This window comes from Pyrgilauda ruficollis, unplaced genomic scaffold (genome assembly GCF_017590135.1).
Source record: "Pyrgilauda ruficollis isolate IOZ18807 unplaced genomic scaffold, ASM1759013v1 scaffold64, whole genome shotgun sequence".
Classification (NCBI taxonomy): Eukaryota; Metazoa; Chordata; class Aves; order Passeriformes; family Passeridae; genus Pyrgilauda; species Pyrgilauda ruficollis.
The window spans coordinates 1,696,536-1,723,128 of NW_024528155.1; the positions used below are offsets into that span (position 1 = coordinate 1,696,536).

At 36.6% G+C, this 26,593-nt stretch overlaps 1 protein-coding gene across 8 annotated transcripts in view; it reads left to right on the forward strand.

The window, feature by feature from the left end:
- The window catches only part of CSNK1G3 (casein kinase 1 gamma 3), a 71,488-nt gene that overhangs the window by 22,352 nt on the left and 22,543 nt on the right, over window positions 1-26,593 (forward strand). For 6 of the 8 annotated variants that reach the window (XM_041484148.1, XM_041484149.1, XM_041484152.1 and 3 more), the window contains 3 exons: window positions 9,417-9,486; window positions 21,250-21,398; window positions 22,633-22,867. In XM_041484148.1, the coding sequence (XP_041340082.1) occupies window positions 9,417-9,486; window positions 21,250-21,398; window positions 22,633-22,867 (454 nt within the window). The remainder of the gene's footprint in view (window positions 1-9,416; window positions 9,487-21,249; window positions 21,399-22,632; window positions 22,868-26,593) is intronic. The other 2 variants (XM_041484151.1, XM_041484156.1) reach the window with 1 other exon arrangement.

The following is a 26,593-nucleotide window of genomic DNA, read 5'->3' on the forward strand; positions in this document are numbered from 1 at the left end:
GTTTTTTCCTGTTCTTCTCCTATTTGAGACAGTGCCAGGACTTTTTTCTAACAGTTATAGATACAGTGGCATATCATCCTTTTCCTTTTTATATGTAAGCTTTTGTTTACTCTGGCACTTTTACTTTTGTGCTTTCAGAGCAGTCATTAGGCCTATGCTTAGCCCTTGTTTTGTTATTGTAACTGAAACACTCTTAACTTCCTCTCTGTTTTGCACCTGTTGTAGTTCAAGTTTAGTCTTCCTGAATGGGGTTACTTGAATTAAGTTTAAGTTGCAGTCTAAGCAGTTACCCTTGGCAGGTGTGGTTGTTGTTATCTCTCCTGCAGAATCCTAAAATCGTGTTTGCATTCCTCATGGTAGCATTCTGGTTTTGACCTACTATTGTCTTATGAGCAGCAAGACATCTCCTATGCCAGATGTTTTGTATATCAATGGTAACCATATACTCTAGTGCAGAAGGACTGTGTGGGTTTCTCTCAAGTGCAATGAATGGCTGTGTTTATGCAGCAGCTTTCAGGAGTGCTTCTGTTGTTAAAAATAAGTGTATTTTATAAGTGCTCTTTTGACTCAAACTTTTAAATTGTTTTGAATTAATATTTCCCTTGTGGACAAAATTATACAAGCATTTTCTTGTTATGGTGTTTAGGGCAGCTTCAGGACTTGTGTAAAAAAATAGCTTCAACAGTTTTTCTGCGTGAGGTCTGAGGGTTGTACAACACATGCATTTTAAAGTATAATGTTTATACATAAGTGCATATTTAATTTGGTAGAACAGCTACAGTTCCAGAATCTTCCTCTTCATCTGTCTTAATTCATTATTGCATGTTCTGGTTGGGCACATACTCCAGTTTGAGAGGTCAGAATAGACTTTTTTAAGAACTATAATGAAACTCTTAAGAGCTGGGCTTTTACCATTTCAGTGCTGTGTAGTGGTGTTTATATGTTTCTGCTGGTCTTTTAGTATACAAACTGATTTCTTGTAATCAGGTGGCTCTTTAGCAATAGTTGTTTAGTGTGTAAATGCTCTACCTTTCCTGCTCACCTCTTCTTATTGTTAGATTTTCTACTTTTATTACATGACCCTGCACTTGACTTAAACCTCCTATTCACTATTCAGCTTTTCCTTCTCCTTCATTATTTTTCCCTTTCCCTTTGACATATTTCTCCACTGCTCAAACTTACCCGCTCTGCAGATGCGTAACCACTACCAAAACACTACCTAAAGGAATTTCTGCTTGAGCATGTCATGACCCATCAGTAGGGGCCATGATGTTCATTATAAATTCTCATCAGGATTCAACAAAGACACTGGACATGCTTTGGGAAGCTCTTGTGCTTTTTAGTGTGATCACCTTGTGTCCGGCAACCAGCCCACTATTTATACTTGAAAGGTGTTGCCTGGCAAGCCCTTATATTTGAAGGTTTCCACAATTGCTGGGTAGCAAGCCTGTAATTTTTACAGTATACTTAATAAACTCTCAACTCCCTTATCGCACTACTTAAAGGTGCTGGCTCACAAACCACAACATTTCCACAACTCCCCACTCCCACAATAAACTTCAGTGTGGAGTATGGAATAGAAAATTATAGCTGTGCTTTGTCCAGACAGAGTGAGGGAGAAGAGAAATAAAAACAGAAAAGGAAGAGAACAAAAGCATGTCATCAGTCCTTAGATCCTGCCTTGGTCTCACTTGTGTGGCTGGTCCAGAGCTGGGAATTGTGACACAGTGAAAGAGAGGAAAAAGAGAACAGGGGAGCCCAGTCTGCTTCCTTTCATGGTTAACCTAATGCAGCCTCTTCCGCGAATGAGATGTTTTGTGCTCTTTTGTTCTTGGATGCATAGCCAGCCCTCCTCCAGGGAATGAGTACAGGGTGGTGAAGTAAGCACAATTCTCCAGGTGGAGCAGGGAGTTGGCTCAGCGCTGTGCTGCCCCACCTCAGTGAGACCCTCTCTTCTAATCACAGCTTTCCTGCCAGAACAGTCAGAATGTTTGAGACATACATGCTTGTGCAAGGTCCTCCACACCACCCAGTGGCTGAAACATTCCTTACAATTGGTTGGGCATACAGCTGATCTTTGATTGTGGTGATCTCTGTATATTGAACGCAGGGCTAGGAGAGGGAGGAAGCAGAAGACAGTATTCAGCTAGTCAAAGTTGCAAAAAAGGGTTATGCTCTTCATTAAAACTGGAGGTCCCACTTCTTCCAGTCCCCATTTGTGTCAAACACTTTTCCCACCTCGTGATTTAAAACCAGAAGAAATCTGGCGTCCAAGGCTTGATTCGTTGAACACGTTCTTTGGTTCCAGTATTTGGAATTGTTCAGCAATCTGGTCAGCAGCTTCCTTCATCTTTGCTCAAGCCTCTTCGTTTGAAGTTGCAGCTTTGTGAATGGTGACAGAGCACCCCCCTTTGGTGAGGCTGGGCATCCCATGTAATGCTTGTTCAATAACGGGTACGCTGACAGTGCATCCATCTCCGAGGGGTTGTCATATTGAACATTAATGGGACACAGGGAAGGAATTCAGACACTGCATTTCCATCCAGCATGGTATTCTAGTGTTAGGAATAACATTTTTCACCTGAGCTCCTCCAAGCCAACCCCAAAGGGGCTGTGTATTTCATCATTCTTCAATTATGATTGTCAGTAAGATTTAGGATAATTATTTGTGGCTCTGTGGCAACCTAATTCCTGCCATCAGGTAATAAACTGAAAAATGTACAGAGTGTTGGTCCTATTAAAATTTTAGCAAGTACAATATGTCCATTCAAAGTTCTAATACCAAGTATGAACCATGTTTCAGGGGAGGTCTTCAGGTCAAGTGTTACAAGTACTGTACGTCACAGCAGAAAAACTTACAGGCAACAGAAAGAATCTTAATTTCTTCCTGGGTGAAGCAGGCATGGCAAGGCAAAAACCTTGGCTGTGAAGCCTCCATATTCTTACAAATTCTTGTATTAGCTCCCAAGCTGAGTTGGAGTCCTATTACAGTAGTTCTTGTTTAACAGAATGAAGATAAAAGGACACATTGCTGAAACCTCTCAGGTCAGTATTGCTAGGTACAGATTATGAAACAACAGCAGCATGAAGTCAAAATACTTGGTGTTAACATCAGTCATTGCTTTGCCATAGTTCTTGTAGGAAAAGGAAGAATGCCTTGTTCTAAACCAGTGGTTGAAAAGAAGGTGCTATCCACTGGCGTGAATGCAATATTCTTTATCATGGGCATTGATAGCTATCCACAAGTAACTGCTGAAAGGCTTCTGAAGTCACTGCTGTAATAGTGAAAAATCTGCTAAAACTGATTGTCCTGGGCTTAAGTTTATTTGCTTAAGTTTAATTTGATCTCTGTCCTTTCTTTTATGAAAGATACAATTGATTCCATTTCCTGTGGCCCGTTCCTGTACCACTGGAGCAGTAAAGTGGTTGCCATTGTCTCACTGGGTGGAATTGGGTTTGGGTAAATACCTGAACCACTGCTTTAAAACTTTGTGCTTTTGCCTGTGCCTGAACTAAAAACTTCCCCTTGGATTAGTCTGAACCTCCATATTTGGGGTGGGAATATATACAGCTTCTTCCTTCTCCTCATTTAACTTACCCTGCAATAACTTTGATATTTTGGTTCTGGTATATGGCACTATTTTGTAGCAGTTTGCTGACCCTGTCCATCATCTCTGGTTTCAGTTTTAACTAGTGGTCCAGAATCCAGATTCTACATCTTGCAATTCTTCATAAAATATTCTCTCATACACATCCTGAAGCTGTGCTGGAAGCCTACTAATATGACCATTTTTGATATCAAACAGCCTCTCTGCCTTCAGCCTCTTTTCCTGATAGCTCTCAGCAGCGAGCAGCTCCATCTCCTGAGGTCTGCTCTCCCTCTCCAGGAAACCTAAACCCCTTTACCAATAGGTAGCATGAGCAACCAGGATTCTTAAGGACCATTTTGTATGGAAAACCTCAGATTCTCAGTATCCCTTGGCCTCCTCTTCTGCAGCTTTTTTTTGCTCTACAGCAGCTGCTGCCTACACTTCTGTCTTTCCTATAGCCACTTCTCTGGCTTCAGCCTCTTCCACAGCTGCTTTTGTCTCCTTGCCCAACAGTCTTGTGGTTCTGTCCTTCCCCTCATCCTCATCCCTCACTACTTTTGATTCCTTCACTTGGGCGCGTCACTGTCTTTGTTTCTAAAAACCTAGCACCCTAATCTTACCTCTTAATTTCACATACTAGTTCCTTATCTGAGGATTTGTGTAAGTCACTGTACTCCCAAGACCAACTTCTCATCCCTGCTGTGGTACCCAGCACATGTCTCAGTATTTTCTTCTGCTCTGTAGCCTTGCAGAGCTCAAGGTGTAGTAATTGAGTAAGGTCTCTTTCTATATTCAGTAAAGATTCCAATTTTGCTCTTTCATTTTTCTCTCTATCCAAACATCTCTGGAAGTGATCAGCCGAATCTTCGTGAATGTTTTTTTAAGAGCTCAACCAAGACTCTCAAATATTTTTTCAAATTTTTTGCAGCCGAGTTTTGTAGTAATTTGTCTCTGTTTTGCTATCTAAACATTTTAGTGAAAAAAAGTCTCTCATCTTGCTCTCTGTATGAACATTTTTGTAAAGAAGTTAACCAAATTTTATTGAAATGTCTCTCTCTTTTTGTTATCTAGACATTTTGGTAAGGAGTCATTAATCTTTTTATCTTTTTGTGTTTCCATTAGCATGGCACACAGTACTTCACGTATGAAGATGAGCATAGGTTATACTTCCCCATAAAGGGAAAGGGGTCCATGCTTGGAATTTCCTGAGCTGTCATCCTGCTCCTCCCTGTTCCTGATCTATCCAGTACCCCAGTCAGAGATGGAGATATCTGAGCGCATCCCAGCTAAAAATAGTTCAGGAGCTGTTCAGTCCCTCTCAGCCTCACAAGAGTCTTGTTTGTGATGCCAATTCATTGTTGTAAGCCATTGGTAGGAGTGTGATGTTTGTTGTAAATTCTTACTGGTCTAAACGAAGCCACCAGACCGCATGCAGGGGAGCTCTTGTGCTTTATTGTGCAGTTGTTATAACTCTGGCACCCCCACTGTTAGACTCCAAAGGTGTTGACTACAAACCCCTTCATTTTGTACAGTAGGGGGAAAAATTTAACAGCTGTGCCTTGCCCAGGCAAAGCAAGCAATGAGAGAAATTAAGGTGGAAAAGAGAGGGAGAATGAAGAAGTTCACCATCTGTAGATTCCTGCAGTCAGTTCTGCTGCATGGATGGTCCAGAGCTGGGATAGCAAAATAAAGAAAGGGAAAGATGCAGAAAAAGTCATGAAGGGGGCCCAGTGCACTTTCTTTTATATTTAACCTGGTGCAGCCTCTTATGTAAACTAGACTTTTCATGCTGTTTTGTTTGCACATCCACAGGCAACCTTTTGAGCCTTTCTCTGAGAAATCAGTTGGGAGGGACTGAGGAGGAGCAGGAAGCTGGCTCAGAACACTGCTACTCCATCTCCATGGGACCCTTTGTTTTGCTCACACTTTACCTGTCAAACAGTCAGAATATTTGAGACAAAATGTGCTTATGCTTAGTCCTCCATGGAACTGCTTCTGGAAATACATCAATTTTTCTTTCTTTGGGTGAAAGATAGGAAGTTACAAAGTTGTCATCACTGCCTTTTAAACTGTATTCTTTAATTGACCGATTCACTAGTCCACTCATATGATTTGAATTGCTAAAATTCAAATCTATTATAAATGAGGGTTATGTGTGGAAAGCAAGTTGCACTCAGTTTCAGGCTTCTAATGTTTTTTCTCTCTGTCTTTTGTTTTTAAGGAATAACTGTGGTCTATCTGGAAAGAGTCACACCTTTTCAGTATCGCTCTAGGATATGTAGTAAATCCAAATCTAGTGCAAGTCTGTTTAATAGACTGGACTTTTCCTGTAACAAGAGCCTACTCTTTAAGAATTTATTTTTTTTTTCCTGAAAATGGCTTTTGTTTGCCATTGCTTACAAATGTGTAAAGCAGACACAGAACATAAACTGAGATGAGTTCTCACTGAATTACTAAAACATGAAAAGTAGGTAATAGCTGTATGTTTATATTGTGCTTTGGCTTATTAGATGTCTTGAACATTTCTGACCTTACAGTTCAAGTAAACTGCTTTTTCAAAGCCCCTTTAACAGGAAGTAACTTGAAAATTGAATAGTATTTTATTCCCTGTATTCGGGAAGAAAATAATTGTAGGAAGAATTCATAACGAACTTGAAACAGATTTCACATTTCAGGTGTCTTTATTGTTGTGTTTGAATATATAAACATTCCACAGAAGAAAAAATTGGGGTAAAAATCTCTCTGATTAACTAAGGAGCAGTTGTTTCTGTCGCTCAGGTAACAGCGGCTCAGTAAGCTGCACCTTAGTTCTTTGATGACAGCAATAACCCGTGTTCCTCATGTAGAGGGAAATGGTCTTTTGCAGGGAAAAGAATTTGTCTGTTTTAATAGTGAAGCTTTGAAATAATTAGATGTGAATGTAAAAGCAATGTAGGGAGGGTTGTATACAGAACTTTGCAAATCCTGGAACAATTTTTTCAGGATACTTTGGTGAAGACCTGGGCTTATTTAAGCAAAGAAAATACACTAGTTTCTTTTGGTAAGATGAGAAGTTGGCTTCAAGCCACTCTGGGTTTAACAGGATGTTTGAACAGTTATGCGTTACTCAGGCTTATTTTTAGATGGTGAAATGTACCACAATACTAGTGAAACCAAAGAACTATGGTTTACCATTTCTTTTTTTATTACTGAATTTTCCTTTTAGACTTGTACATACATAGTGCATTCTTCACTCTTGCCTTATGGAGAAAGATTACATTTAACATTATTTTGTCTTGATTTATCTTTTTCTGTCCTTTCTCATTTATATGTAGTTATTATGTACTGTGGAGTGGGATGTGCAGAAATAAAGTAATTGTATCCGAAGAGGTTATTGTGCTTGCCCTTTTACAAGTTTTGATGAACAAGATGATGTGTTCCCTTTGCATGTTTGGAATGACAGAAAGCTATCTAAGCCATTTTACAAAAATAGGGCAATTCCTAAAGGCTGTAGTTCAATAAATGAACTACAAGTGCCCATTACCTTATTTTTTTCCAATTTTTCTGGAGGGTATAAAAGTGTTTAATTGTCTCTCTGCTGAACAAAGGTTTAGCTTCAGTCTTTGGCTCTGTGTTTGACTGTTTAAGGACATTGCTTTCTGGAGATTTGTCAGGACTATTTTCTGCTGATAGCTGGGACAAGTAGCATTCATAAGAGGGATGTGTGTGTCAGAAATTGGAAGCTATTTCTTTTACCTAGAATTTTTTTTAATCTCCTGTAAATTTAATACATACAAGCTGTTTTTCATCCTTTTAATGGGACCATGTTGCAGCCATGAGGGGTTGTTACTGTACCACCAGTTGAGACAAAACTGTATAATTGAACAAAATTAAACTTCCAGTAAGCCAGGATTTTGTGTTACTATAAGAAGCAGACATGCCGAGTTTTGTGGACTAAAATATTTTCTTCTTAGCTGGCAGAATCCTAAGTTTTAATTAGGCATTATGTGTGTGTGTATTTTGTAACTAACAGACTTGTATATTACAAGCAACCTAATTGCTAAACTTATGTTGTTTCCTAAAAGGTTAAAATATTTCAAATGCTTTATAGTGGGTTTCCTCATACCTCTGAAAGCTGAGTCCTAAAGGTTGATAGTTGTGCTGATTTGCTTTGACTCATGTTTACACTGAAGTTTTTTTAGCGAATATCTCTCTTCAATACTTTACCTTAAATGTCATGTGTCCTTCTCATATACTGTAACTAGGCCTTCGGTAGCCCAGTTAGTTTTGCTTAGTAATTAATTTTTTGAATAATAAACACTTGCTTATTTTAGGAAATTCTTGCTCACTTCTCACTTCTTTGCAAAAAATACAGTGTTCAGTTATGCTGGTTGCTCTGGAGTGTAAAAAAGATACAGTAAATTCTATTTGTTTTTTGCAGAAACTGTTACATTAGTCCTTCTTTACTTGTAGGCATTCACCTTTGGCATCCTGGCAAGATTGAATGCGTAAATGTACACTGTCAGGGATTTCGGCAGCAATAGGAAACAACAAAGTCTTGGAGCGACATGGGTTGAGGAGGAAGACTGAATTTCTCATTCTTGCACATTGGCTCATAGTTTTTATGCTGTGAATGTGACACTGAGAAACAACACAAGTTTATAAACTCGTAGCTTTAAGATGATGGTGTGAGGAAAAAAATGAGCACTTTGCCCAAGCTTTTCCTGAAAACTGATGTTGAGCAGTATCAGTTATTGCTGATAACCATATTAAGAGTTACTATGTGCTGCAGCTCTAGTAGTTACAGAATTAGTTTCCTAATTGTCACTGATGCAGTGGGAGATCACAGAATCAATTAGTCTGGAATAGACCTCAGAGAGCATTGAGTACAGCCTGTGACTGAAGACCACCACGTCAGAATGTCACTCAGTGCTGTGGCCAGTCTTTCCTTAAATACCTCCAAGGATGGTGACAGTCCATGCTAATGTCTAAGCACCCTTTCTGTGAAGAAATTCCTCCTAATGTCCAACCTAAACATTGCCTGGTGGAGCTTAATTTTAAGATCATGTTACATATCATAAGAAACAAGGCATATCTTCTAAAAGATGCCCAAGGAAATTAGTTCAAGAATCTTGTGCTAAAGAACCTTTTCTTTGCAAAGGGAGATAATAAAAAAGTTCGGGTTTCCATTTAGGCTGCATGTGTATTCTTTTGCTTAATCTCATGTCACTTCACTTAGTTCTGTGAGACACTGACACATGGGCATGTTGAACTCCGAAATGAGATTTCATTAATGTGCGTAAACCACAGACTTATTTTGGGGCCTTTTTTTTTTTTTTTGCTTGTTCTGGATTTATAGTTTGGAATGGCGATACTTGATTTCTGCTAAGCTGTTACTGTTGGAAGGATTTGGTACTTTTTATTAAGATCATAGGATAAGACTTCTTGTAAAGATACATCTCTCAAGTATTAGGTATTTGGAGTTTTTTTTTTTTTTTTTCAATCTGTTAAGCTGTATATTAATGCCTCTTCCTGAGAAATGTAGGACATACCATCCGCATGCTTTGGAAAAACATTCTGATTTTTAGCTATTCCATCGTGTGTCTGTTATTTGATTTGCATGTTGGACTCTGGCCCAGTGGAGCAATATAAGATGTAAATATCCATATGTGCACTACTCTAACCTGAAGGAGGTTTAGTTTTCTCTGTTTCTTAATTGCTGGTCATTTCAGAAGAAACATTCAAACTTTGTGTGGCGTGGAAGCAGTAGGGCTAGTTTGGCTGGTAGTAGGTTAGTGTATTAGTTTTTAGGCTTTGTTTTAAATGTTGTTTTTGTTTTTAAATCAGGAGCCAATGAAGTCGAGAGCACCACAGCTACATTTGGAATACAGATTCTACAAGCAGCTAGGATCTGGAGGTAAAAAGCAGTATAATGCATTTTACTGTGATGTAATCCAGGGACAATTTTTGGCTGAAGCCTTCTTGTTTAGAGGTATAAATCTATTTAATAAAGTGTTCTTTACTACTTAAAGCAGAAAAAAGCCTGAGGAGTTAGTGGATTAGTGAATAAATTCCATTATTATAACATTTTTTTTTCTCAAGTGTATCTATGAAGTGCTCACTATTTAATAAATCCCACCTATCAGAGCATTTGTCTGCATACAGGTATACTTTAAACTAAGACTATTCCCAGTACAACTCCTTGAAAAAATAGTGTAGCTCTCCAAACTGCTCATCTACTGATAACGTATTTTGAATTAAAGTTGATGTGATATTTAAATAGCTTCAGATTCAGTTTTACTTTTATTGATACAGTATATATTGTTGCTTAGTAGTTTTAAACCTCTTAAATACCTCTAGGAGAAGTTTAAATGCAGTTTAATATTTGAATTTCTCATCTCACTCCACTTGGTGCTTTTATACCCAGAAGTACTCTTATGGTAGTGGCCTGAATGATCCAATTGTCACCTTCTGTTTTTATAGGTGAGCGATACCTAAAACTTCTCACATATTTTTGTGCCTTTCACAACACTGCATATAATCAGTTAAGAAAATGTGAAATTTCTTACCCTAGTAAAGTGAGTACAGATATTCTCTAAATCAGCTGTAATTTAGGAAAAAGAAATATTTTGATATTTTTTCCTTGAAATTATTCCTAGAGTAGGTCATGTAATTAACTATTTTTCCCATTTTTTTACTAATGTAGAAGTTTATTTGATGAGTGGACTACTAACAGTGGTTTTCTGCATGTGTGTTCAGGGGCTTTTTAGCAAAGGCAGCCTGGAATTTGTAACAGTGATTTTGATTGTGCTTAAGCTAGAATAACATCCTACTTAGTATGAAACGTTGTCTCTGAAAAGAAAGACGTAAAGAAAATACCCATATCACTTTTTTTTTTTTATCTTGAATGTGTGTGTTATGATGAGTTTTAATAATTTTTAATTACTATTTTCACATTTTTCCTTAAAATTAGGGATCTTATACTCATTGCTGCACTGTCTGAATAGTGTTTCTCTGGTGGCTTTCAAAAAGTCATGGTGCTCTTTTGAAGACTACATCTGGTGGAACAAAGTTTCTAATATGGTCAATTGATGCAGACTTTTTTTGCTGCTGTACTACGAATGTTTTGCAACCAGGAATTTTTAGAGATTACTTTTGGTAAAACACAATATTGTCAATTTCTCTTCCTAGATGGACAATAAAGTTGTAGATAGGTAGTCAAAATCTTGAGTCTATATAGTTGTTGTTTGGAGAAAGTCATCACAGTATAGATGGTTTCTTGTAAGTAGTTATAAATTGTCAGCATACCGTACACTAGCATTGTGAAATAGCTGATGAGTAGAACGCTGAGATCTTAAATGTTTAACTAATGGGCATGACAGCCCACGAGTTAGGTACATTACCTGTCTGTGAATGTAGAGGTGTAACTATCTAAAATTGCAAAGGAGCTGTGTAGGGGAGGTAAGAATAAATATGTAATTTCTAATTCACACTGCAGAAATTAGGCAGTGCTTCTCAGAGGTAGGAACCCTTATAGGAGTATTTATTGGGAAAATGTCTTTAGGAGCATAAATATGTTTGCCTTGTTTAGTGAATAAGACTGGGAACTGTGTTTAATGTAAGAACATAGTCAAGTCACAGTTATCCTGCTTTACTTCACATATCATTCAATCTTCTTAACCCTATTTGCTGGTTGCAATAAATTTTATTTTTCTCTGGTGCCTTGTTGAAGTACTGAAAGGGAGAGTCACCTCTCTGATTCTTTGCATGAAGATGAGGTTACCTTTAGGGTGAAAATGCCAAGATAGAGCTGGTGACTTACTAAGCATCATCAATATTTATGAAAAACTTTGTTACAGTCCTCCTTTGTTTTTACAATGACCTGCTTTTGTTCAAAAGTGAAAGCCTCTCCCAGCACAGAACCTTGAAAGCTCCTTTGTGAGCCTTTCTCAGGCACTCCACTTGAGGCCTATTTTAATGGGTTTTATGGCAAAGGTTCTTTGTGAAGAAAGCAATTTTCTTTTTCCTATCTACATAGAAGTTTAAAAAAAGATTCCTGATTCCTTATCTTCTGGGAGCAGTCACTTTTTCTATATTTTTAGGATTTTGGCCCTCAAGCTAAGTAAGTTATACAGCTTGTGATTTTCAGAAAAAAACGTTGCAGTATTATGTAGTTTCTGTTCTGATGTAATCTGTGACAATTGGTTTTAGTTTACTGATTTTTTGGTGACATGCATGTTAACTGTCAAAAATACTTTGAAATAATTTTATCTCATGAACAGTTGAAAAGATAGTTTTGTTAAGTTGATCCAGGAAGTGATAAATTCAGGAAGTGAGTATGTAAACCTCCTATGTAAAACAGGAGATAATGGGTGAAAAAAAACTTTTGCCAGGTCTATCCATATAGACAGTATTACTTTATGGGCAGTGGTTGTTTTTTGATCAGAGAGAGATTAAAAGAAGTGGTCTTCAGTATGCAAGTTACAGAAGACTCTGTCACAGGAGATACAAAAATAGCTGCCATTGCTGGAAGAAATTTGAAGTATTGTAATTGTGAAGATAGAAGGTTTCTGTGAAACCTTCACAGTTATGCACCATACTAGAAGTTGCAATTGTCTGAAGCTTTCCATCTTTTAAGCTTCTAAAAATCTACATTTGCAGGCTTTCTTACAATGAAGTAATCTTTTCCGTAGCTGTTTTTGTTTATTTGCAGTAGTAATAAAACTTGTAGTAATTTGGCTGATAGCTTTATAACTGTGTGGACTGTGTAGTTTGCATTTAATTGTACTGAATTACACTTCCCCTTGTTCTCCTCATGTATACGTCTATGCTTCTATGTTAATAGCAAGTGACTACTAAACTATGGTTTCAGAAGCAATTGGTGAAAAGGGAACTGTACTCCCAGTCTTGTAAGCAGAGCCATTATTTTCTATAAAAACCCCATGATTTTCACAGATAAGAACTACACATTCCACAGTTTATGCTACAAATTGACTTATGCTTGGTGTGAAATAACCCGAAACTTAAAGGATAAAATTCCTTTAGGCCCTGTGAAATCCCACTTGACTTGCAGGTGGCAGGAGGAGGGAGAGGCATTAACATGTGAATGAATTCTTCTAGAAGAAAATAAGGTTGTTTTCTGACAATATCATCCTGAAAGCAAGTAAAGAAAATGTTATTCTGATTACAGATTACCTTCAAACCCTTTTTAAAAGAGCATCTTTGTACTTCCTCTAATCTTGTAGGCATCCTTGATGAAAAGAGTAGAATTTTGAAATTGTATGTTTTCTTGGTATTTCCTTATCTGCAGCCAATATTTGTCTACTAAGTCTGTTTGTTTATTTTTATGTTATTCCTTTTTCTTATCTTTCTAATGACCTTTTAGCTTGGTTTTTTTTTTTAAATGTATATTTGTATTATTAATCTCTGTGGTTAGTCATGTTGTTTTGTGTCTTGAATGTCATGAAGATGGAAGACATTCTTGACTGAAAAAAGATCAGAGGGTTCTTTTGTAGTTCTGCACACTGAGAGAAGAAGGAGAAAATAGGCATGAAATATGTTAGATGTGCAGGTTTTGTGCACAAGATTTTGTGTATAAAAAGACTTTGGAATTGAGAGTATTAATTCTTTGTATTTAATAAAAAGTGGTTTTGTCTTGCATGAGTAAGAATTAACATTTCAAAATTGCATTCCTTTGGAGAGGATCTGCTCAAAAAGAAGGCCTAACTGTAACTTTACTTTTAAATATGCTCTTTAAAATGCCTGTGAATGTGCAGTAACATGTAGGTATTTGTCAGAAAAAAAATGTGAAGAATCTTTCTTAAAGAGCAAATACTTTCAGTGCTTTTGGACTTTTTGAAATGTTTTCGTTTTTTAGGGACGTGGACTTCAAACTTATTAAAACCAACTTTTAAAATGAAAGATGCCGTTTATTTTAGTTTCATCATTATTTAGCTTTCATTTAGGTTTTATATACGAACAGAGATTTTTATGAAAATTGCTTTCTTTTTTCTGTGATAATTTTTTCGTTCAGTAGTTGCGAGGTTTTCCGCAGGGAGTTTGCAATCATCAGTCAGTATGCAGAAGTTTCTAGTCAATTGAATGAGGAGCATATGGATGGAATTTAGCATCTCTTTACTTCTAATAAATTCTGTTTAATGTGTATTTTCTTAATATGCAAATATGAGATATAAGAAAACCATACTATCATAAGTGCAGTACTCCAAAAAAAATGATTGCTGAACATGAAATTGCACTAAGGCTTTTGGAATTAATAGAAAACAGTTTTGTATTTTTTATTGGTTTTTGAATAAATCTTTTATGCTATCAGCCTTTCTTTGCATGATTAGAAGATAAGGTGTAGGTGTATTTCATGCACTATGCTGTAATTCAACTGACAGATAGGTATTTTCAGTATGGTTCAGTTTCCTTTTGCAGAAAGGAGTCTGTAAATGAAAGAAGTTATGTGTTACATGTTGAAGAGCATAAAAACGATTCGGCTTTCATTGTCTGATTTTTCTAATCTCTCTTAATAAATGGGTCATTATCATAATGACTGGGAGCTTTTGAAAGTGAATAAAAACTCTTTTGTACTTACTTACCTGACAAGTGGAGCAAAAGAACGGCAAGCAGCTTCTGCTGCTTAAAGTGAATTAGTAGAACTCCTGTTTGTAATGCTGCTGTTAGAACAGACTTAGAGCAGTTCTTGTTTATAGTAGTGAGGGGTATCTATTATTAGATTTTATTTCTTCATTTGAGGTAATTTTTGAGATCACATATCTCAAAACTGGTCTCAGATCTGTTCAGCAGTGGATTAACCTACTGGTGAAACTGCTGCGTTAATATTTCAGACAATGCAGATGCTCAGTATTATAAGTCAGGTTTTATTTTTCTTAACTTTTGTACATCTATTATTTTAGCTGAAATCTAGCTAACACTTCTACTTGAAAAACTGGAAGCCTTTAACTTTTCTTACAGGGTCACTACTATTGACTAGTCAATGTATGGGATATATTTGTCTACAGTGGGAAAAGGTGTTGTATTTAAGAAGGTCATGGCTATTGTGAAATGAGTGCTAAGTATCCAAGTATTGCATTCTGTACCTGAACCATTGTGGTTTGGTACGAACATTCATGTGACGTGTTCTGTATTGGTATCTAAAAATACAGTTTTTGGTTTTGAGATCGTGAGAACCTGCCTTTGACACAACGGAATCACAGTACTTGGACAGCTGTAATTACACAGTTACTGTTGGATTAGTGATTCAGGAAGATTTCAGTGTGGACATAATGTGGTTTTGACAGATACCGTACAGTAAGTGGAGTCTGCTCACCATTTTGTAGTCAAGCTCAGTAGAATATTTATTGTAGCATTTCGGGCATGTCTGGATTCGCCAGATTGATAATTACATTTTGGTTTGGGAATGTAGCAGAGTGAGTTTGAAATACTTTGAATTTCTGCTTTTGAGGGGGGCCAGAGTACCCTAAGGCAAGAACACTTCTTTGTTGTAAGGTGCCTTATACACAGTTTAATGTGGACCTAGTAGGTTAGACATTGCTGTTTATGGTTTTCTTTTTTGTATTGGAAATGTGTTTGATGGGCTAAAGGCCAAGAATGAGGTTCAGTTCTTGAGTGTTTAGTTTTTTTTCCTCTAGGTAAAGACAAAAATATTTAAGGTGATAAAATGTCTTCATTTAATTTCAGTTCAGGCCAGCTTTAGTTGGTGTGTGAGATCTGAGTGTTCAGTGATAGCTTTTAATTATTTTTGTACAACTATATTCAGGGTATGGAACGTCTGAAGCAGATTTTTCCCATGAAAGCCAAGCTATCTTTTACATTTAAGATAGTTACAGGTGACTTTCACTGTCACTGTGAGGGCAGTAGGATCTCAGATTGCTAGTGATACCATGTCTACTTCATTCTCTTGGCCATAGCCACCTTGCCTTCCACTTTAGCCTCTGGGAGAAACGGGAGCCCAGCATGACTTCATTGTGGTATATCAGCATCTGTATTCTGCTATAACTCTTCCCAAGACAAAAATTTTAGTATCATAATTTCTTAATTGCTTTCTCAGTTGGTAGACTGTAACATATTTAACTAGATTGATATTCTGTCGTACCCTGAGGAAGTGTCTCAATAGCAAGTTTCCCTGAGAGTAGTGCTAGAAACAAAGCACTACAGCTAGATTATTGTGTCAGGTGATTGTTTTTGTTTATGGATCTTCTAGAAACAATTTAAAATAATTTATCTCATTCTGTATTTTTCAAAATATTTTGAGATTCATGTCTTGCTGCTATTATAGGATAAACATTATGAAAGTTACAAAGGTTTGAAGCAAGTTTGAAAAGATTTTATGGGAAAACATGAACATGACGTGCAGCTATATTAATTAGATGTTCCTACTACTTAGTTAAAACAGCAATAATTTACTGGAACTTCAGTTTTTAGAGTATTATTTAATTTCTAAAACAAGGGTGTTATGTTTCTAATAATTAAGGACAATATATATTGAAGACAAAGTATCTAGCTGTCAACTACAGAGTTGACAAGTAAGTCAGTTCAGGGTTGTCCTAGTTTGCATATATAAATAACATGTTATCAGTTCTTACAGAAATGTTTGAGTTGTCACACTTCACATCCTTTCCATACATCTTGCTACCTCACATTCAGTTTGAATGCCAAGTGAGTTTTATTAGTAACTTCACGTGAATATTGCTTTGAACTATACTTCTAGGTAGGTAGCTGAGAATTTGGTCTTAAATTGATGGCTGTTTCTTTAATTTTTTTTTTTTTAGTCACACTGTCCTGCTTTATTACTTCTGTTGTAATTTGACTGGCATTATTATACTGGGGAATAAACAATAAGCAGTTAGTTGAAGTGGTTGGTATAACGATAAAGTTAAAAAAACTAAACATGGAGGTGATCTTAGAAAATAAAGCTCTAAGCTTAATTTAAGAATATAGTATTAGAGCACTTAAACTGAATCAAATATTGAATCTTTTCACTGAAGAGGAATCTGTTTGTAGGCGCTGCTGATCTGTGTACTGATGGTTCCTGTGGTTGTATCATGAGTTGTTTGGTGAAAACTCTGATTCAGTTTTGAGTTTTTGCTGCTGATATGCTTCCTTTAATAGGAAAGTTGAGCTGCTCAGTTATTAATGTGAATATGCTAATATTTGTGTTTATGTGAATAAACATAAATGGTAATGCCTAATTTATTTTTTAAGTGTAGTCCAACAAAATTATAAAGATGTTGCTTGCATTTTTTCTTGTTTTATGCCAATCCTTTTCTAGGATTTAGCTTAAGGACATGTACAGGATTTTCTGAATTTAAAGTAATTTTTTCCCCTGGAATAAATGCAGGAGATCTGGTAAGAATGTCAGCTGCATAATAAAGTTACATGATAATGTTTCTGAGAAACAGTAGTTACTGGCCATAAGAAGCCTGGCTGTATGCAAAAATGTATATTGGTTTTGTATTGTGACATCACACAGATTTCAGGGATTGTGGGCGTTGTGAGGAATACAATAGCTGTAATTGTGAAAGGAAGCTTGGTAAGACAATTCACTGAACAAAGTGAATGTTAGATAAATGGATATTTGATTTAATAATGATTACAATAAAATGCATCTCTAATTCTGTTTTAGTAATGTAAATAACTAAAGATTTTCCCTTTGAAATAGATCTAATTATTTTATTACTGTTTCTTCTTTTTGCAAACATATTCTTATATTTGTAAGTAAGAGATATAGTCTAAGTGTTGTGGTGACATAGTGTCTCATTCTGCGTTTAGAGTTTTATAGTTCATGGCTGATCATGATTCCAGTAGCATTGAGGTGATATGTTTCCAGAGACTCTGGGACCTTCTGTGTATGCTGGTTTGGCTCCAGTCAGAATGCACTGAGCTTTATAATTGCTTCCTTTGAGAGGATTCAGATTCCATAGACTAACTAGGGAATATTTTTGTTTGTGGCAGTTTGTTAATTTGTATCCTTGACAAGAGTACCAGTATGCATGTGCTGTGAAAGACAACTGTTACTGCAAATCTTCCAACTAGTTTAAAGTATTTGGCTTGTGTCCAATGAATTGCCACATAGGAAAAATAAGACTGCAAATAAAAGGTGGTGTGGTATAAGAAGCTGAATACACGGCACCATGATCTGCAAGAGCAGTCTTGCGTATTTTATTGGCATTTATGTGTCTGATTGAACAGATTCTAAGCAATAGGATGTAATGCAGATACCATCAGTCTGTTTCTTGACTGGTTTAGAGAAAGCTCTGAAAGGAAATGGTAAAAAGAAACTGAAGAACACCGGAAAGCTACTTACTACCTTAATAGCTTTACAAATTTAGATTGTATTGTATAGAGATGTTTTGCCAAGATACAGCTTAAAATTAAGTCAGTAATAGATGAGGTTAAATGCAAGTGGTATTGCCATTGACCTGAGAGTTACATATTCCTTTGGCTGTCTCTGCTGCCTGTTTATCAAGTTAGTTTTTTTTTTTCCTGAATGAGGACACACACATAAAATAATTGAAGCTATGATGTGATATCTGTGTCAAAGCAAATAAATGGAATTTTTTTCCTTAAGATATAAATGTGTTTTTGCTAGTCATATATATGGCTACATGCAGTGGCAACACATTGCTACATCCACTGCTACATAAACAACATGCACCCTCAAGCTTAAATCAGGTTTCATGGTGAAGTTCTTGAAAAAGACAACCAAGATGGATAATGTCCCAAAGTGGAAATAGCTTACTATTTTCTTTGTTTTAAAGAGATTTGGCAGATACAGTTTGATCTACTAGTCGTGTTTTCTTTATTCTAATATTTTATCCTTTCATCATTGTAGCTGAAGTCAGATATGTCAGCTTTAAAAGCTCTCTGGACTTCATACATAAACATGGTGAACTAAAGTATTTGAGTGAAAAGTAAAGAGTATAATCCATAAATTCACATAACTGTTTTAGGGGGCTCTTGCCCCCCCGCCCTCCCCACCCCCCCTTCTCAGTGGATAGTCAAGTACTTTTGGAGTGTTTGGACTTGATTTTGGAGACCAGAGGTGTACAGCAGTAATGTTTTAGGTGGCTAATGAAAGTTAACTTTTGTAGAAGAAACTGGAATCCAAGTGATGTTCAAAGTAGTTAATTTCCAAGTCAAGACTTCTCTGACATTTATCAAGAGTAAAATAGGATTAAAATCATACTGGCTTATCTTGGGTTTATGATTTTATGACAGGGAAGTCACCTAAGTATTGTGGATTGTTTAGTCAATTGAGCCCATTCAAATGAAAGTGTTTTACTTGTCAACAAGTATAAATATCTGGGGATAGGGAAATATGACTCGTACCCAAAAAAAAGGATTCTAGTTTCAGAGCTTTAAACCTAGAAAGGAAAGTGTTTAATTGTTAAAGTAACTTAGTGGAAGTATGTGAATCTACTTTTTTGGCCACAAATAATTTTCCTTTTTTATGGAAGAAGAGGAAGTTATATATAACTTTTAGTGACATTTGTGTGACAAGCACTGTATTCTGCTTATAACTGGAGAGGGGTACTACTTTTTTAAAAGGATTTTTAAGAATGGGGAGAAGATCTGTCAAGGTACAAGAAAGGATTGAATGGTAATCAAATTAATTGTTAATCAAGAAACTGAAGACCAGTGGCTTTTTCAAATTCACAGCAAGACAACTGGGATGCATCTTAAACGCTCAGCGTATTTTCTTCTTTTGTTCTACAGTGGTTTGATCTGGAGTGATTCAAAGTGGAAATAAAATACATCTTCTTAATTGGTATTAAGTAGTGGAATATCTTGTCAAAATAGGGGTTTCTTAAGTTTCTAAAAATCAGAGTTTCTTTTTTTTTTAACTTAAAGCAATATCTCTTAAAGGTTTATATAAGAGAGCTTACATTATCTCTATAGTGGGAGAAAAAGCCTCCTATATGATTTTATTAGTTTAGTTTAGTTTTTATTAGCATGTTACGTTCTGACTTCTGGAGATTTACAGACATGGAGAAAGAATGTAAGTAGCAGAATGATACCCACTTATTGCTTTTAAGCAAAAGTACTAAGAGTACTTTGATTAAGAACCAAAGCCCCTAACTTCTAGTACTTTGAACTGCTAATATCAAATTATTTTATCAACATGGGTAATTTTAGACAGGGTGCTCCATATGCACTGCAGAAGTTAGTATGTGTTAATCATTGTTTTGGGATGTTTTGTTATTCTCATCTAATCAGAGGATCAAGTGTTTTAGATATCTATCTGGTAATTCAGGATGATATTTTTAAATTGAAGAACACCATCTCATACCTTATTCTGATACAGGATGTAGTGTGGTCTGTGCTTCTTCATTAGTAGCAATAAGCTGCTCTTGTGAAGTCTTTCTGAAGTGGTTACAATTATGCATTTTAAGTACATTAGTATAGAGAAGGGTGTGATGATACATATTGAAAACCAAATTGTAGCTTGAGTCTTCTGTTAACTGAACAGTTAAGCTGGATTTTTAGGGGTTCTTCTTTAAATATTCTGACTTGTAGGAAAAGAGATTAGTGAAAACTTTCTTAAAAACAGTGCTTTGATCTGATGTTAATTTGGCTAAAACAGTATTTTCTTATAATTTTTTTTTTACCCAAAGCTGCAGTAAATACAGTTACAAATTTGTGCCCTCAGTGTAAGTGTCTCTATAGTAAGGTATGAAAAATTGAAGGCTTTATGTACTTCAGAAAACACTCAGAATTAGAGTTACATTTGGCCTACAGAGAATGAAGGTGAAATCCAGTGTTTCATTAAAGTGTTCTGAAAACAAGTTTTGTGCTTCTGTATAGTGCAGTATTGAAACATTGGACACTGTAGAAAAGGCTCGCATGAAAAGAATACATTTTTTTCAGAGTATTAAATATTTGGAATAAATGAAACAGAAGATGTGTACTAAAGAACAAAAAACCAAAGATCTGGAATAACTAGCTTCCCTAAGTAAACAAAATTTATTCTGCTGAATGAGGACATTGTCCTGTGCATGTGAAAAAGTGCAAGATGAGTAGAAGCAATTATATCAAGTTATTTTTAATTAAATAGATACACAATACATATTTTATGAAAAGGAAGTAAAATTGGATCATAAGGCTTTATTTATATTTTCAAATTTCTGGATAGTCTGTCTCTCTAAGGCAGGTGTTCATTTAAAACTATAAAGTCCAGACTTATGTATCATTGCACTCTTGGGTTTGTTAATCTTTTTGATTTTTTTTAAAATGATTTCTCTAGATAGTAAGGTGGTTTATTCCTAAAGGTAGGAATAGCCTTGATTTAAAAAGTTTAAGTGCATTTTTTTGTACAAGAGCTTATTTAAGCCTTTCTTCATAGCATTTCAAAACCCTGTTTTAATTTATGGTTACAAAACTTAATCGGGAGGTTATAATTTCAATTTTTTGTAAAAGTCTTGATATCTTTCACAAGTCAAATATGTAATAGTACCATTTTCGTTAAAATTTTTGTGACTGTCTTCAATATTCCTGTTGTGTCTTTTACCTGTAGTTTTTATGAGGTTTATTTTTGTTTCTATGTGAAAAATATATTTTTAACTTACGATCAGCTTGAAATTGGGTAGGAATTGTATTGCTATGTACCTTAATCTTATTTAACCCCTTATCATTACTTTGTATTTTCATTTTACAGATGGAATACCTCAGGTTTATTATTTTGGCCCATGTGGCAAATATAATGCTATGGTGCTAGAACTACTTGGACCTAGTCTGGAAGATTTATTTGACTTGTGTGGTAGGACATTTTCTCTTAAAACCGTTCTTATGATAGCCATACAGTTGGTAAGTAGAATAGATGTTAATTTGAGTGTTCACTAGATTAACAGTCTTCAGTTGATTAAATGATTACTTCACTTAGGAGATTTGCACTTTTCATGTTTTAAATTGGTGTTAATGATATTTAAAATGCTTGTGATTCAGTTTAAGCAGGAATACTCTTACATTGCTTTCATTTACTTTGTTCCAGTTTTTCAAGTAAGTTCATGTATGTAATTGCTTGTGTCTTTTGAGTTCTCATCACAATTTAAAATCATGAATTTTAGTTTGACGTACTCTTTCAAAAAAGAAAACCTTAAAGAAATGAAAGTAATTTTAGCCCACACAAGCAGTTGTATTATGAGACTCCTAAATAGCATAAGTATTTTTTCCTAGGCATTCTTATAAGAAGGCAAACAAACAAATGAAAAAATTCCCCAAATCTTTCCAGAAATTATAGCACAAAATTACTCAACAAAGAATTATTCTCTTTTTTGAAGATTTCCTTATTTGGTTCTAATTTGAGGGTGGGTGGAAGTGGAAAGGATGCTTAAGGCTGTGCTTGTTTACCAGATTTCCAATTCCTGAAATAATGATATTTTTACCTGTAATGGTTAAAAATAGCTGTTTAAAGCATGATTATAATTGTATAACAGGCCTCCAATTACAGACATACAGACACATTGAACTTATTTACAGCCAAAATGGCCAAGTTCTTTTTTTTAAATGCTCAAGTCCTCACAAGTTCAAAGATCAGCTTTATTTACTACTTCCTGTTCTCTTCTGAATGTGGAAATTTTTATGGAGAGCAGTCCAGATAGAATGGGCTTTATATGCGTTGTGATGAACTTTCAGTGCTCCTCTCATTTATATCTTTAACATGTAATAGATCTACATCAAACTTTGCTGCTTACTTCTTGGTGACATAATTTCTGGTTTTACTTTTAATGTGCAGAAAACATACCAGCTCTTTTGAGAGACAGAAACGTCTTTTGTTTGTAAGATTCATGACTAACGTCCAGTGTGAAAGTTTCCAATAAACCAGCTGGTGTATCTGCTTTGGAAAAAGTGTGCAATTTTCATTGACTTTAACTGGGAGATACTTCCTTAAGAACAATATTGCTTTGGTCTTAAGATATTAAGAGGGGTGGTTTCTTATGTGTATAAAGCCAATATAAGATATTTAGATTCTAACACATTTTAATGTGGCAACCTGAAACTTAAGCTAAACTTCCTTGTCTGTTTGTTTCTTTTATTGAAGATTTCTCGTATGGAATATGTCCATTCAAAGAACTTGATATACAGAGATGTAAAACCTGAGAACTTCTTAATAGGACGACCTGGAAACAAAACCCAGCAAATTATTCACATTATAGACTTTGGTTTAGCAAAGGAGTATGTAGATCCAGAAACAAAGAAGCACATACCATATCGAGAACACAAGAGCCTTACAGGAACAGCTAGATACATGAGTATAAATACACATTTAGGAAAAGGTACGTGTGCTTTTTAGGTACAGAAACAGTTGTGATTTGTCATAAACCATCTTGCTTTCAAGTTACAGTTTTTCTCAGTCTATAGTATTTAAGAACTGCAAATTTTGTGTATTGTGCAGAATATAATTTGGCCTTATGGAAATACTGTTTATGGGAATAATTTTTTTTTAATCTACTCATCTTGATCATGTCTTGGGAATTCTCCTCTTTGTTAGCTTTCCTTAAAAGAAAGATGAGGTGTATCTTTTTGTAGCATAATACATTCATATTATAAATATACCATGGCAGGGTGAAGTGTCTGGGAAATAGATATGCTTATTAAATACACAGAAGTCAATAGGTTGCAGTAGCCTGGATTTTCAATGCTTCCTTGCTTTTCTGATCTCTTTGAAATGCACCATAAGATAATAAAATAGCTTAGAGATAATGCTGAGTTTTCAATTTTTTTTTTCGGTGCTTACACTGTTAATAAGGCTTTGTCAGAGTCATTAAAGGCTATGCCAGCAAGCTAAAGAAATTACAGGATGTATATAAATATAAAAGTTGTTATTATTGAATGAATAAATTCACCTTGAGAAAGGTATGAGCACTCAGATCTTTGTTTATTACAGCTACAGAGAGGTTTTCTAGTGAAAATAGTTACACCCCTTTGAATTTGTGTAAGCCAGTTGCTTATCACTGCATGGTAATCACTAATTAGGTTATTCTTTGAATTGATCATAGAAACATTGCACAATTACTGTAAGCATAACCGTTAATATGAGCAAATGAGAAACCATTCACACTTCTCAGGCAGGAATAAGGTACTATATCGATAAAGCAGAGCTATGGAATCACTTTGGTTGGAAAATATCCTTAAAGTCATCAAGTCCAACTTTTAACCCACCACTGCCAAATCCACCACCAAACCATGCCCCTAAGGGCCACATCTACAAGGCTTTTAAGATACCTCTGGAAATGGTGACTCAATCACTTCCCTGGGCAGCCTTTTCCAGTGTTTGAGAACCCTTTTGGAGAAGCAAATGTTTCTAGTATCCAGTGTAAACTTTCCTGTGGCACAACATTAGGCTTTTTCCTGTTGTGCTATTCCTTAGTCCTTGGGAGAAGAGGCCAGCCCTCACCTGGCTACACCCTCTTTTCAGAGAGTTGTAGAGAGTGATAAACTCTCCCCTGAACCTCCTTTTCTGAACACCCTCAGCTCCGTCAGCTGCTCCTCATAGGATTTGTGCTCCAAATCCTTCACCAGCATTGTTGCTCTTTAGTGGGCATACTCCAGCACCTCAAGTGTAGGGTTTGAGCTTTCTAAATCTGACTTTTGGAACTCAGGTTCTTCCTGAGAAGAAAAAAGAAGAAGCATCCACTTTATTTTTGAGGTATAAATGGTGATGTCCGCTTAATGTGACTATTACATGTTTGACACTGGGCTCTCATCTCCACTAGCAGGATAGACTTCTGATTATTACAACATTTTCAACAGTGGCACAACCACTTTTAAAATAAAATTTTTTACTCCTCCTTAAATAAGAAGATTGCCTCCAAACCTTTTAAGAAAAACAAACCAAAATGTAAAACTGGTAATTACTTGAAAAGCAAACTGAATTTTGATTACGTGTCTGATATTTACACAGGATGTGTTTATTTTTGTCTAATGGTAACTTGTTTAATCATAGAATGGTTTGGGTTGGAAAGGATCTTAAAGATTATCAGTTCTGACCCTGTTGCCATAGGCTGGAACACCAGGTTTCTCAAAGCCTCATGCAAATTTGCCTTGGACAGTTCCAGGGATGAGACATCCACAGCTTCTCTGGGCAAGGTGTTTCAGTGTCTTGCCACTCTCACACTGAAGAATTCACCTGAATATTTAATCTAAACTTACTGTTAATCAGTATGAAACCACTAATTCTTGTCCTGTCACTACGTGTCCTTGTAAAAGGACCTAGCTTTCTAGCAGGCTCCCTTTGGGTACTGGAAGGTGCTGTAATGTCTCCCTGAAGCCTTTTATCTCCAGCCTGAACAGCAGCAACTCTCAGACTGCCTTCATGGGAGGGGTACTTCCTGAATGTCTTCATGGACTTGCTTGATCAGGTCCATGTCCTTTGTATCTTTGGGACCTCAGAGCTGGATGCTGCACTGCAGGTGGGGTCTCACCAGAGCAGAGGTGTAGAATCCCCTCCCTCGCTCTACTGGCCACACTGTTGGGGATGCAGCCCAAGACATGTTTGGCTTTCTGGGATGTGAGTGCACATTGTGGGGTCATGTCCCACCTCTCATCCACCAGCACGTGAAAATCCTTCTGAGGGCTGTTATGCATTCTCTGCCCCACCTGTATTTTTGCTTGGTTTGCCCTAGCTTTGGTGCAGGTCATTGCACTTTTCGTTGTCATGCTCACACAGGCCCATCTCCCAATCCTGTCCAGGTCCCCCTGTGGCATCCCTTTCCTCAAGCATACTGACAGCACCACACAGCCAGGTGTCACTGGCAGACTTGGTGAGGGTGCTCTTGATCCTACTGTCCATGACACCAGCAAAGGTGTCACCCAGCAGTGTTCCCAGTACGACCCCTAAGGAACTAGTGTCCACTTCTACAGGGAGTTCTTGAACATGATTTACAGTGTGACCACTCAGCCAATTCCTTATCCCTTGTTTCATCTGTCAAATCAGCATCTCTCCAGTTCAGAGACAAGGATGTCCTGTGTTACAGTGTCAAATGCTTAGCACGTATCTAGCTAGATTATGTTGGTTGCTCTGTGCACCTTCAGGTTCCTTAGATGGGCTCCTGATCTACAGTGTTCTTCATTCTGGCAGTCCTTGCCCTTGTTTTCCTGTGACATGAGTGATGTGACTGGAATACATACCAGGGAAGATGGAGGCAAAAAAGTAATTTAATGTTCCCGATATCTAATCTAAAATTTCTGTGGCACAACATGAGTCATTTTTTGCCTCAGCTTTCTCTCTGTCCCAGGCCTCCTGTTTCCTTCTGGAGAGGTCATGCATTTTTCATAATTTTCCTTGTGTCATCATCTTACTTACAGAAGCTCTTCTTGTTGCCCTTGACATCCCTGGCCACATTTAATCCTATCAGGGCTTTAGCTTTCTTAAGCTGATCTCTGGCTGTTGGACAATTTCTCTGTATACTTCCCAGACTACCTGTCCTTGCTTCCCCTCTCAATATGCTTCCTCTTTTTTTTTTTTTTTTTGATTCATTTAGGAGCTCACTGTTCATCCATGCAGGCCTCCTGCTGTTTTGTGCTTGACTTTGTTGGAAGGCATTGCTCCTGGGCTTGGAGGAATTAATGCTTAAATATTAACCAGCTTTCTTAGGACCCTGCTACCCTGCAGAGCTTTATCTCATGGAACTCTGCCAAGCAGATCCCTGAAGAGGCCAAGCTGCATCTGCTGAAATTCAGGGTACTGGGTTTGCTTTGCTCCCTTCCCACTATCTTTAGGATCTCAAACTCCAGCATTTCATGATCACTGCAGCCAAGGCTTCCCCTGAGCTTCTCATTTCCCACCACCCTCTCCTTGTTGGTGAGAACAAATTCCAGCATGGCACATCTCCTTTTTACCTTCTTTGTCACTTGGAGAAGGAAGCTATCATGAAGGATAACTTACTGGATTGCTGATGCCTTGCTGTCTTGTCATTCCAGGAGATATCAGAGTGGTTGAGGTTCCCCTGTGAGGACCAGGGCTTGTGAACATGAGGTGGTTCCTGTATATTGTTACGAAT